The 11,726-nt window shown below is 50.1% G+C and overlaps 7 protein-coding genes across 7 annotated transcripts; 4 read left to right on the top strand and 3 right to left on the bottom strand.

The window, feature by feature from the left end:
* Positions 1-494: 494 nt before the first annotated feature.
* Positions 495-1,352, top strand: LTR64_003311 (uncharacterized protein; the record flags this gene model as incomplete). Its single annotated transcript, XM_064897671.1, has 1 exon — positions 495-1,352. The coding sequence occupies one exon, from the start codon at positions 495-497 to the stop codon at positions 1,350-1,352; it is 858 nt and encodes a 285-aa protein (XP_064756621.1).
* A 239-nt stretch (positions 1,353-1,591) lies between these two features.
* On the bottom strand, positions 1,592-2,710 carry LTR64_003312 (uncharacterized protein; the record flags this gene model as incomplete). The annotated part of the gene is made up of 2 exons (XM_064897672.1): positions 1,592-2,373; positions 2,413-2,710. 2 exons carry the CDS (start codon positions 2,708-2,710, stop codon positions 1,592-1,594), a joined length of 1,080 nt encoding a protein of 359 aa, XP_064756622.1.
* A 341-nt stretch (positions 2,711-3,051) lies between these two features.
* On the top strand, positions 3,052-3,930 carry LTR64_003313 (uncharacterized protein; the record flags this gene model as incomplete). Its single annotated transcript, XM_064897673.1, has 3 exons — positions 3,052-3,127; positions 3,172-3,803; positions 3,847-3,930. The coding sequence occupies 3 exons, from the start codon at positions 3,052-3,054 to the stop codon at positions 3,928-3,930; spliced, it is 792 nt and encodes a 263-aa protein (XP_064756623.1).
* An 18-nt stretch (positions 3,931-3,948) lies between these two features.
* On the bottom strand, positions 3,949-5,631 carry LTR64_003314 (uncharacterized protein; the record flags this gene model as incomplete). The annotated part of the gene is made up of 1 exon (XM_064897674.1): positions 3,949-5,631. One exon carries the CDS (start codon positions 5,629-5,631, stop codon positions 3,949-3,951), a length of 1,683 nt encoding a protein of 560 aa, XP_064756624.1.
* A 1,771-nt stretch (positions 5,632-7,402) lies between these two features.
* LTR64_003315 (uncharacterized protein) lies at positions 7,403-9,102 on the top strand (the record flags this gene model as incomplete). Its single annotated transcript, XM_064897675.1, has 3 exons — positions 7,403-7,550; positions 7,600-8,337; positions 8,426-9,102. The coding sequence occupies 3 exons, from the start codon at positions 7,403-7,405 to the stop codon at positions 9,100-9,102; spliced, it is 1,563 nt and encodes a 520-aa protein (XP_064756625.1).
* A 31-nt stretch (positions 9,103-9,133) lies between these two features.
* On the bottom strand, positions 9,134-10,137 carry LTR64_003316 (uncharacterized protein; the record flags this gene model as incomplete). The annotated part of the gene is made up of 2 exons (XM_064897676.1): positions 9,134-10,034; positions 10,088-10,137. 2 exons carry the CDS (start codon positions 10,135-10,137, stop codon positions 9,134-9,136), a joined length of 951 nt encoding a protein of 316 aa, XP_064756626.1.
* A 346-nt stretch (positions 10,138-10,483) lies between these two features.
* Positions 10,484-11,554, top strand: LTR64_003317 (uncharacterized protein; the record flags this gene model as incomplete). Its single annotated transcript, XM_064897677.1, is given in 2 exon segments — positions 10,484-10,872; positions 10,891-11,554. 2 exon segments carry the CDS (start codon positions 10,484-10,486, stop codon positions 11,552-11,554), a joined length of 1,053 nt encoding a protein of 350 aa, XP_064756627.1.
* Between the last annotated feature and the right edge of the window lie 172 nt (positions 11,555-11,726).

Below are 11,726 nucleotides of genomic sequence, written 5' to 3' on the forward strand. Positions count from 1 at the left end.
CAGGACAATGAACCAGAGTAACCATCGTGTCCGAGCAAAAACAGCTGTGTTGCGATGGGCCACGCTACAAGCAGCTACCCTATCCCGTGTCGTTTCCATGTCTTTGTCGCTTGGAAACAGGTCCCAATCTCGCCTCGACGTTCAATCCACAAGTCGGGTTAGAGCTAGGACTCAGAAATTTCTGCTAAAGTCTCATCGTACCCACGATCTATACTGGTCTCTTCTGAATGGACGACCCATTTGAGTAACTCTGATGGCACGGCAAGCTTTCTAGCACAAACACCTGGTCAGTCTTCGTTGTTCATCAACAACGAACTTAGACATGTCCTTTCTACCGACAAACACATCGCCAATGCATTGTCAAGTTTTTTGTTTCTATCTGTTCCTTATACTTCCCACCACGTTTCTAAAGTATGCTGAACAGCAGTCTACCCAATCGCCTCATTCTTGTGAATATCTTGCACTACACTTCGAATTACCTTTACTATCAAAGCATGCCTCAGACTCCAGTCAATGCGGCCAGTTGGGCCATCAACAATACCCGAATTCTATCTAGCTCTGGTAGCAGATGTGCGAATGACATGCAGGGCGTCGTCATTTTCAGCAAACCCGTCTCAAGCACAGACGAAAAGGATGTCTGTCCATTCTGTCAAGAGAACTTAACAGCAGGTCAATCTATCATGGTACACACGAGCCACTGCAAGAACAGCTACCATGCCAAATGCATGGAGGAAGCTATTACTCGAGGCGAAAGCAAGTGTCCCTTCTGCCGGATCGAGATCTGTAAATCATTGACCTCAGAACGGCGCGGAGAAGACTTCCGCCTGTTCTTCTGCTCCCGTACAGTAGGGCTAGGTCCCGTCGGATACGCCGCCGCTCTCGACAACCGTCCCGGCTACGCCGCCCAGGATCGATTCTTCATGAAAGTCCTCGAACTCGAGAAAGAGCTCCAATACGAGCTCTCCTGCATACGCCGCCACCACGACAAGGTACACCGCCATATCATGCAAGGTAAGAACCTCGAGATCGAGAAATTCTTATTCGAGCAAGAGCGCAGGCGGCGAAGCGTACACATGCAAGACATTAAGCGTGAAATGCAAGGTCAACGCGTTGGACCTCATCTGGACCGTCTAAAGGTCAAACAGAAGGCCGAGGAAGCCGCGTTCATGGTCAAACTCGGAAGAGAAAAAGAACAAGAGGAGCTGGCGTGGGCTCTTTCCATGCACGATTGGCAGGAGGAAGTTACAGAACAGCATGCGGGCATAGTCAATTACCAGTGGTATAAGATGGAGTATGCACAGGAGCATGACCCTCGGGGTAGTGAGTGGGAAGAGATTCCGTATCCGCTATGATCAGCGAGTCAGTAAAATTGGCGACAGAAGCTCTCCCAGAAGTTAGACCAAGTTGAACCAAATTAATTAATTTGACGAAATGAACTGTGCAACCCTTGTTGTCTTTAAAGCAGATTGATGAATTCGGTACGTCGTACGTAAAGACGCTCTTTCGCGAAATGGGCCTGCATGGCAATACACTGAATTTTTCACACAATCATTTTCGTTCTTGCCTACTTTTTGCCTATCTCTAGTCTGACTCATTGTACGCCCTCAATCATGACCTTCAACACATCCTCGCCCCCTCTCCTAACCGTCTCGAAAGCCTGCTCAGCTTCCTCAAACTTATACCTGTGCGTGATGAGCTTCTGGGGCTGCACCTTCCCACTAGCGACAAGGTCCACGGCCTGAGGGTAGACCCCAGCAGTATACCTAATTGAGCCTCTGATCGTAAGATCACGAATACAGGCCACCGTAATCGGAAAGACCACATTCTCTCTGCCCATACCTGCTTGGACGTACGTGCCGCCTTTCTTGCACAGATGCACACCAGTTTGGATGCATGACTGGGCACCTGTGGCGTCAATGACAACTTCCGGACCTTGGCCGAGGTCAAATTTGTCCTTGATGAGCTGTGCGACTTTGGCGCTGTGTTCACTTTCTTCGTCGGTTGTGTGGGACGTGCCGTCTTCCTTCTTGGGCATTGGTGGTGGCATAAATACGCCGTCTGCTGAATTGAGGACCGAGGAAGCTAGGTCAAGGCGTGACTGGCTGAGGTCAATGCCTATGACCTTCTTAGCGGCATAGGACTTTGCAACACTTTGCACCAGTAGACCTATTGGACCACACCCAAACACGACTATCGTCTGTCCGGCTTTGACGTTACCAACTTTGCAGATCTGGACTGCTACAGCCACAGGTTCACATAGCGCCCCGTCTTCGAGTGTCAGGTGATCTGGTAGTTTGTAGCAATAGTCCGAAGCAGTCTTGTAAAACTTCGAAAGTGTGCCGTTGTGAGGTGGAGTAGCCGCAAAAACGGTGTCTGGGCACAGATTGTAAGATCCGGAGCGACAGTACTCACAGTGTCTGCATGGTACACCAGGCTCGATGGCGACTTTGTCTCCAATCTTGAGGTTCTTGACCGATGAGCCTACCTCAGTAACCACCCCAGCACTTTCGTGGCCGAGAACGATAGGACTATTCAAGACAAAATCACCAATTCGTCCTCTTTGCCAATAATGAACATCTGATCCACAGATACCGGTTTGCCCTATTTGCACAATGATATCGTGTGGATCTGTAATCTGGGGCTTAGATATATTGCCAATGGCAACGTCCTTGATGGCACGGAGAATGAAAGACTGATTCTGTTCCGACATGACGAAGAACTCTCAAGTTGAAATTGAAGTACCAAGGTCGCTCTTGCTGTCTAGAAGGACTTCTGAGTCTTCTTGAATGTGTAGGGTAAACCTTGGCGTAGCCAAAAACCATGTACTGCTGTCTGATGGTCAGCGGAGGCAGTCCGGCGCAGCGGTTCAGCTTCCGTTTTAGACGCCGGACGAATGAGCTCCGCCCCACTCCTGAATTTGATCCATCCACACGGTGTGGAAGCCGAGCGCTGTGCTAGATCAGGTCCAAGACGAGCACATAAAAAGAAACAGCTTCTTGTCAGAGTGTCGAGGGGACGATTGTGAATAACTTGTACAATCACTTCGCAAACATGGTTCTTCACAAGCCAGAAAACAAGCATGTTCTCAAAGCATTCGATCTGCATGGAAAGGTTGCTGCAGTTACTGGTACGGCGCTGGATCTTGAGCTTGTGGATACTGACACTCTCTAGGCGGAGCTCGAGGTATTGGGCTTGAAGTGTCTCGTGCATTAGCCGAAGCAGGAGCTGATGTTGCCATAATCTTCAGCACTTCGAAAGATGCATCAACCACGGCCACTGAAATTACTGAAGCAAATGGCGTCAGGTGTCGTGCTTACCAGTCAGAAGTCAAGGATTCCGAGAAAATTGAGTCGACATTGCAGCAGATCGCCAAAGACTTTGGCAAACTCGATATCGTTGTTGCCAATGCTGGTATCGCGTCCCATCATCCAGCAGAGGACTATGCGAATGAGCAGTGGAGCGAAATCATGAAGGTAAACTTGGATGGCGCCTTCTATACCGCGCAAGCTGCTGCTCGCATCTTCAAACCGCAAGGATCGGGCAATTTGATATTTACAGCTTCGGTAAGCGCAATTCTGGTCAACGTGCCTCAGAAGCAGGCAGCGTATAATGCTTCCAAAGCTGGCTTGGTTCAGCTTGCGCGCTGCTTGTCAGTAGAATGGGTCGACTTCTGCCGGGTAAATTGTGTTTCGCCTGGCTTCATCGCTACAGACATGCTGTCAGTACATCCTGAGGAGTGGCGTGAGCAGTGGTTCCGAATGATTCCAGCACAACGACTCTGCGATCCTTACGAGCTGAAAGGGGTAAGTGGCCGTCAATGGGACTAGCTAGTGCTGACAATGACAGTCGTACGTGTTCTTGGCCAGTGATGCTTCCTCGTATATGACTGGTGCCAACTTGGTCGTTGATGGCGCATATACACTGCCATGATCAAGGACAGGTCCATAGTCAAGGAGCTCCTAACTCGCCCATGAAGTCCATGAAGCTCGACTCCTGCAGCTGTAAATTCTGCACATCGAACAGCTGGGAGTCTGTAATGGGCCCGCATAAGAACGAAAACAGAGTGTTCATTTGTGTTTGGGGGCTCTCATTAGTCGGCGACTCCCATAGAGAGATGTCCATTGCAAGGTAGGCCCCACACAGCTTTGTTATGACCGAACGACAACGAGCTGCGGCAGGATTAAGACGATTGAGGTCGGATATTGTGTCAAGCGCGAGCAGTATATCGTCACGCCAGCCCGGGGCTAGCTCTGAATAGGAGTCGTTGCGAAGAGAGATGACTGGTAACAGAACTGCCTGAAAAAGGAAATATAGCGCGTACCAACAAGTCAATACGTTCTGGTGCTCCTCCATCCAATACTTAGAAATCATCCGAATCGACTCATGGGCGGTAGCAAGACAGGTGCGGATTGCAGCATCTTCAGCAGGACTTGATCCGGTTGCGCTGGAGGTGGAAGTATTGGATTGTTGGTGCTTCATAAATCTTCGCATAAGATATGGTCTGAACATTAAAAGTCTGAAGTTCCTCCATCGCCATTGCAAGATAGCATGACACAGACGAAACTTGACAGGCTGCACACTGCTCTCAGCGAAGTAGACGGGCAGACTCTGTAGCCATTGCTGTAGGTGTATCGCATCGAGCTCGAGCATCTCTTCTGCTGAGGGTATCACCGAGATGAGACGCTGATATATATTGTTAGTGGCCAGATGGAAGAGTGATTGACATCGTACGTGAGTGTACAACGTAGTATAAGCGCTCCCCTCGGGCGCACGCCTGGTTGAAGAAGTAATTGCACTATCGGCAATATTTAGCGGCAGACCAACCTCGATCCCATCAGCCGGCATATCGAGAGGGCGACTGAAAGTAATGATCGCACCGACGTCAAATATGTATAGGGACCACCAGACTCTACGTCGGAGCTCGAGCCTGAATGGTTGATCTCTCCAAGCAGGAAATTCTTTATGCAATGCTAAGCCCCATGCCATCCTTTTCGCCAAGCCCATGTAGTTGTAGCCGGAATTGGGCCGGTTTCTTTTCTGTACATAATTCGATATTAGAGTCATAGCCTGAACTAACGTGATGTTTCCAGTCTCAATCATGTCGACGCTCATCCGACTCTTAGCAGCATCGAAGAGTCCGATGTCGGCCTGAGGAGGACCACTGCTTTCAGCTGCGAAGCAACCAATCGCAGCGATGATATACATGAGGACGTGCCATGACCGACCGTTTGGTCGCGGTATGATATCCATGAATTGTGCTCGGAACGTGGGCTCGTGAACTATCGGATACGATATGTGGTACGTGGCGAAGTACGAGTCAATGAATGGCTCAAGCTGAGCTAGTGAGTACAACGCCGGTAGTATCGGAGGAGAAATTTGAGCTGAGGCATGTCCCTGTCCATTCACAAGTTCATCTCCATAGCCATCACCAGCCATTCTCAGGAGTGCTGAGCCAGAAGCTATGCCCATGTAGCCATTGCGATCAGCCAAGCTAGCCATGCCATCATTCAAGCGATTTGCATGTACATTAGATGGTCGCTCATCCCAGTCAAGTTCGCCCATGGGAGGTGTTTCGAGGGAAAAGGCTGGACTAACATTTTCGCCGTTGGTATGTCGACCTGCGTGTTGCATGGCTGGGCTGGACTGATTTGGCATGAAAGACTCTCTAGAACTTTCGCTACTGTTAATAGCAGACAAGGATGAAGCGCCAATCTGTGCTGGAGCCCTATGTTCGTAATGGCGAAGTAAATCTTTCGTTCTCCCAAGTTCTTGTTCGACTTCAGTCAAGTACTTGCGCGTCAAAGGCGTACGAGAGACCCTTTCGTATGAACAATTCAACTTCGACTTCAAGCACGGGGTACATGGCTCGCCTCGATCGCATTTTGCTTTCTTCTTCCTACATGGCGCACAACTTGGTGGCACCCGCTCGACGCGTAAGTGTTCATCCATTGTCGGTGCATTCATCGAGCTTTCTGAGCTTGTAAAAGTCCAGCATTATGATCGTTGAGATAGTCACGTCTCAGACAGAGTAACAAGGACTCTTATCAGCGATCATGACTGGAAAGCGGTGCAAAGAACAAATCGAGGGACCAAGAGCATGTCACTTCCAAATTTCGATAAGTACTCGAGCATGACCTCGAATGAGTTGCCGGCACAGCTATGCAAGTTTGCAGAGCATAGAGGCTGATGGTTGATGACGAATGACGTACTTGCGGTAGTTCCTCGAGCGTGATGAAATTAATGACCTTCTAGCTTCGTGGTCTAACTATCTTGGTAGGGGTTCTTGAGGTCCGATTGTGTCTCGGCCACTTCTCGAGCTGAGCCTAGATATCGGGGCGGAAAGCCTCACTAGATTTACCATGGCCTCGTGGTGGTCACTTCAAGCACTGAAATGTGCCTGCATATCTGGAAGCCATTACTCACATTGAGGCACGTTACGAACCCACCTGCGATCACGAGTTCTCGAGTAGGACAGTTAGCACACTATTCGCGGTGTTCTTGAATTGTCAAAGATGATTCCTACGCTTCGAGGAACTGTGCTTCTCGACAGGAAGCAATGCTGTCTCTGGCGTTGCGCGGGAAGCAGGATTTATTCCCAAATAAAGACCTCTAGCTCTACTACGAATATGTTGTGTCATCGAGAGATGCTCGCAAACAGGACCTAGGAGTTCTAGATGAGCTTCTTTTGCAAACGCCAGGTCATCTGTTGCTTGTTGGACTAGCAACTACTTCTACATTGCATGATCATACCTCAACATGTCTCGACATAGAATCAGGCACACCAGAAGGTCGTAGCTGCTTGCTCGTGTGTCATGACGACCAGGAACAAACTACCGATACACATCCGCGCTCACAAGATGGCAAAGCTTCACCGGACCTGGTTGCACCGAGGACAGGCCATTCCTAACCATCAGACCTTCACTCCCGTAATAGGGCCTTTTCTGACTTGAACGCTAGACTGATTGGTAAAATCGAGGTCGAGCAAAAGGGTGCATCCAAAAACTAAGGTCATATATCGTCCCCAAGCACAGGCGACTCAAAATTGAGAGATTTCGAGCTGGTGATCAATAAAGCCAATGGCTCGACTTCGGAGCGTGACCGCCGTTACTTTTCGGCGAGTCCACTCCGCAGTCAGCAAAACCAGCTCATTGGCTGGCTTTGTCGGGATTGCAGAAAACGGAACACAGTCGTCCGCCTTTCTGAACCTACGTTACTCTTCAACCCCAGCTTTTCGCCTCGACCCGGGGTCAGTGGGTGCTCCGCATACCACGAGATGCAGCATTCGCCGTCAATCATGCCGCTACTGCTCCACCCTGTTCATCCATATAATATGTAGATCTTATGATCCTCTTCTTCCCGTCCATCCTCAACACACCTCAACTCACCAACATTATCAGCAATAATGGTAAAGGACAGCGAAATCGTTGGCGAGGCGCTAGCCAAAGTCTTGCCGTCGTACCAGAAACCATGGTATAGAGTACCACACCTCTTGAAGCTCAATCTCGTGCTGCTTGTGCCACTACTGTCATCAGCAGTGGCTGGATACGATGGTAAGAAGAGTGTGCTTCCTTGAAACAACAAGCTGACTGAGTCGCTAAGGTTCGATGATGAATGGTTTGCAAGCAACAAGCTCTTGGAAAAGTTATTTCAACAACCCGACCGGCTCGGTTCTTGGTGTGGTCAATGCTGCTCAAAGTATTGGCTCTGTCGCATGTCTACCTTTTGTTGGCATCCTTTCTGATCGGCTGGGACGGCGATGGACACTATTTTCTGGTGCTGTCCTTGTGGTTATTGCTTCGATCATTCAAGCCGCCTCTATCAACTACGCTCAGTTCGTCATTAGCAGACTGCTGGTCGGTGTTGGTGGCATGCTCGTGACGCAACCATCACCAATGCTGATATCAGAGCTGAGCTATCCAACCCATAGAGGCAAATTCACTTCACTCTTCTGGACTTGCTATTATTTCGGAGCCATTCTTGCCGCCTGGGCTACATTTGGCACGCAAAAGCACATCGGAAACAACGACTGGGCGTGGCGTGCCCCTTCAGTCCTTCAAGCTGCATATCCAATTATCCAGATTATATTCTTTTGGTGGCTTCCAGAATCACCAAGATGGTTGATTGCCAATGGTAAAATCGAACAAGCCCGCACCATTCTTGCCAAGTACCATACCGGTGGAGATGCAAACCACGAGTTGATCGAATTCGAGATGACAGAGATCGAGCGAGCCATTGAGATGGAGAAACAAGCCTCAGCAACGAAGTGGTCCTCACTTGTCTCTACACCAGGCAACCGCAAGCGAACAATAATTGCCATCTGTGTAGGCGCCTTTGCTCGTAAGTGCTTCGGATACCCGAACCTGCATCTGTGCGGGCAACGATATGCTCTTGCATCCACCAATGATACTCAAGCTAACTTGAACAGAATGGAACGGTGTCGCCGTTGTCAGTTACTACCTCACGCTCGTCCTCGACACAGTCGGTGTCAAAGATCCTGACACTCAAACCTTGATCAATGGTATTCTCCAGATATTCAACTTCTGGGCTGCAGCATCAGCAGCCTTCCTCGTCGATCGTCTCGGCCGAAGAACACTCTTCCTCTGGTCTGGCGCCGGCATGCTCGTCTCGTTCGTCATCTGGACTGCTTGCTCAGCTGTCTTCGACACAACTGGTTCTCACGCTGCCGGGCTGACAGTCGTCGTTTTCATCTTCATCTACTTCTTCCATTACGACATTGCCTATACACCGCTTCTCTTCGGCTATCCGACAGAGATCTTCCCCTACTCACTCCGAGCTAAGGGTCTGACGGTGGAAATGATGAGTATCTATGGCTCGTTGGTCATCCTGGCCTTTGTCAATCCTATAGCCGTGGGTAACCTGGGTTGGAGGTATTACATTGTGTTCTGCGTCCTTCTGGTAGTCATTCTCATCACAACATGGTTCCTCTTCCCCGAGACAAAGGGCTACAGTCTGGAAGAGATAGCCGAGATCTTTGATGGACCAGATTACCGTAGACGCATGGACGATGCGTTGTACAAGGAGGAAGTGGTAGTTGAGGGTAAGAAGGACTTTGGTGCGCAGCATGTTGATCGAAGTGTTTGATGTAGGTGTAGTTGTTGTGAATGTGAGTGTGCTAGAGATAATCCATTGGCTTCCACTTAAACTTTTTGACCGCGCGCTCGATTGGTCGAATTTCAAGCTGGTCGCCATGTAACTCGAAGACTAGTTGTCGCCTGCTTCCAGCATTGTCTGTTGGTCCAGTGAGCTCAGCGCTCTTTTCGGCAGTATCGGAAGTTCGTGTTGGTCCATACTGCTCACTTGGCAAATCGATCGCGACGCGAAATACACTCCCCTTCTTCAAGATCATTCTAACCTTGTCCCTCTGCATGTTCGGTCCATCTGCTGCCTCATTCGGAGCTCCAGGCTTCTGCCTCTGCCTATCCTCCCTCTCATCCATCACAACAGTAAATGTACTCCTCGTCTCCCTCACCACAATCCCCTTGACCCCCACCCTCCCCACATCCTTACTCCTCACAACCTCAACCACCATCCCATGATAATCCGCACTCGCCATCAAACTGCCAGCACCATTCGCCACAGCCACAATCCCCACTCTCCCCTTCACAACCGCCCCGTCACGATCCAAATACCCCAGCACCTCAAGAATATACCGCGTCCACAGCTGATTCAGGCCCACATAGACCTCGTACCGGCAATTCTCCGGTCTCAACTCGTACAGCTTCAACTCACGCTTCTCTCGTGCAGAAAGAGGCTTGGGACGGGCATGGTTCCTCGCATACGCCTTTTTGCGGTCCCGGATGTGGCGTCGTAAAGCGCGTTCGTCGGCGTGTTCTGTGGAGGCTGAGAGGAGAAGTGGTTTGTTTAGGATCTTGTCGGTAAAGATCTTGGTGGCTGTTTCTGGGGATGATGGGTGGGCGCGGGTTAAGAGTTTGTGTGCTGGGTGGGAGATTTGGGTGCTGGTAGAGGGTGTTCTTGGCGTTCCTGAGCCTGATACTTGGGGTGTTGAGGGACGACTGGACATGGCTTTTGTATAGGCAGACATTGTCAGTCAGCACGTTGATCTCACCCCTTGCTGTCGAGAAGATCTAGCAGATGGTGCGGGGGCTGACGGCACATTACGCATCATGTATCCGACATGCTCGTGTAGCACAGATATTGTTGACATTACGACCTCAATTTTAATTCTCTACCAAGGCTAGTGAGCTTGTTGTGCTTCTGCACAACCGTAGAACGATTTAGCCTTCCGGCGATAACGATCTACTTTCGGCTTCAAAAACAAAAAGTTTCTGCCGATCAAAAAGTTGATGCTACGAGTAATATAGTCGAGCAATACACACAGCAGGCTATACTACAACGAAACAACGAGGCCTAATCTATGCTCACGACAAATGTAATACCCGCTACTATGCGACCTTGATCAGGAATACACCTACCTACCCAAAACCCAACACACCCACCACCCATGAACGCCGCCGCCCTCCTCACCAACCAAGGCTGGCTCGGCCCAGGCCACTCCCTCGACGCCCGCCTAACAGACTACGGCGCCCCAAAATACAAACAAAAAGGCCATCGAGGCCTCGCATACGATCCAACCTCCACTCAATCAACCACAACAACCACCAACGGCAACGGCCTCATAAAACCACTCCTCGTCTCTCAACGCCACGGCTCCCGCCACGGCATCGGCAAGAAAGCGCACGAACCACAGTCAGGAAACGAATGGTGGTTGAAAGGGTTGACGAGTGCGCTGGCGAATATTGGGAAGAGCGAGAGTGAGCGCACGGCATCGGCTGCGACTTCGGGGACGGGTACGCCGTTGTCGAGAGGAGGAGGTGGTGGAGGCAATAATGGGTATGTAGGGAGACATAGTGGGTTGTATGGATATTTCGTGGCTGGGCAGGTTATGCAGGGGACGTTGGAGAAGTGGAATGAGCAGCAGGAGCAGGAGAAGCACAGGGCGAAGAAGAAGAGGAAGAGTGATGTGCTCGAGGAAGAAGCAGAAGAGGACACAACTCAGCAGAAGGACCCACTAGCTGTCAAACCCGTCAAGAGAATACAGACAGTAAAAGAGTTAGAAACCAGTCTCCCGTACCTAGCCGAAAGGGAAAAAGGCCGCGCAAGAAAACACAAGAAAACCCCGAGTACCGACATCGAGCAATTCACTGCAATGGGACAGTTCTTCGCCATCGGTGTTGGACAAGATCTTTCCAAAAAGAACAACAACGCTAGAGTCAAGCATGCCTCTGTCCCATCAGAAAACGTCTCCGAAAGCGAAGATCAGAAAAGCAAAGAAGAACGTCGCCTCAGACGTAAGCGTCGGAAAGAGGAGGAACAAGAGCGCCGTGACCTGAGGCTAGCGCGGATGGTTGAGGAAGAGCTTGCGAAGCTCAACTCGACGAGTAATAGTAGTGAAAATATGTCAGAGGTTGAGAATGGTTCTGGTGGAGAGAGAACAAGGCGGAAGGCGGAGCGGAAGAAGAAGAAGAGGAAGAAGCGCGAACGGGAGCGGGAAGGAAGGAAAGATGAGGGATAGCAGGTCGTACTGTGTTCGTGATGAGCAATACAACACTAGGCCTGAAGGCCGCTGTTTTGGTAAATTTGGGTGTTTATGTATTAACGTTATTCGCTGTGGATCGAGACTGCATGACTAGACTCAGTCAGCTGATACTAGCAGGATGTTGATCAAAGAAGCATACAACCATGAG

The sequence above is a fragment of the Lithohypha guttulata genome (assembly GCF_036872675.1).
Source record: "Lithohypha guttulata strain CCFEE 5908 chromosome Unknown scaffold_2, whole genome shotgun sequence".
In the NCBI taxonomy this organism is placed as follows: Eukaryota; Fungi; Ascomycota; class Eurotiomycetes; order Chaetothyriales; family Trichomeriaceae; genus Lithohypha; species Lithohypha guttulata.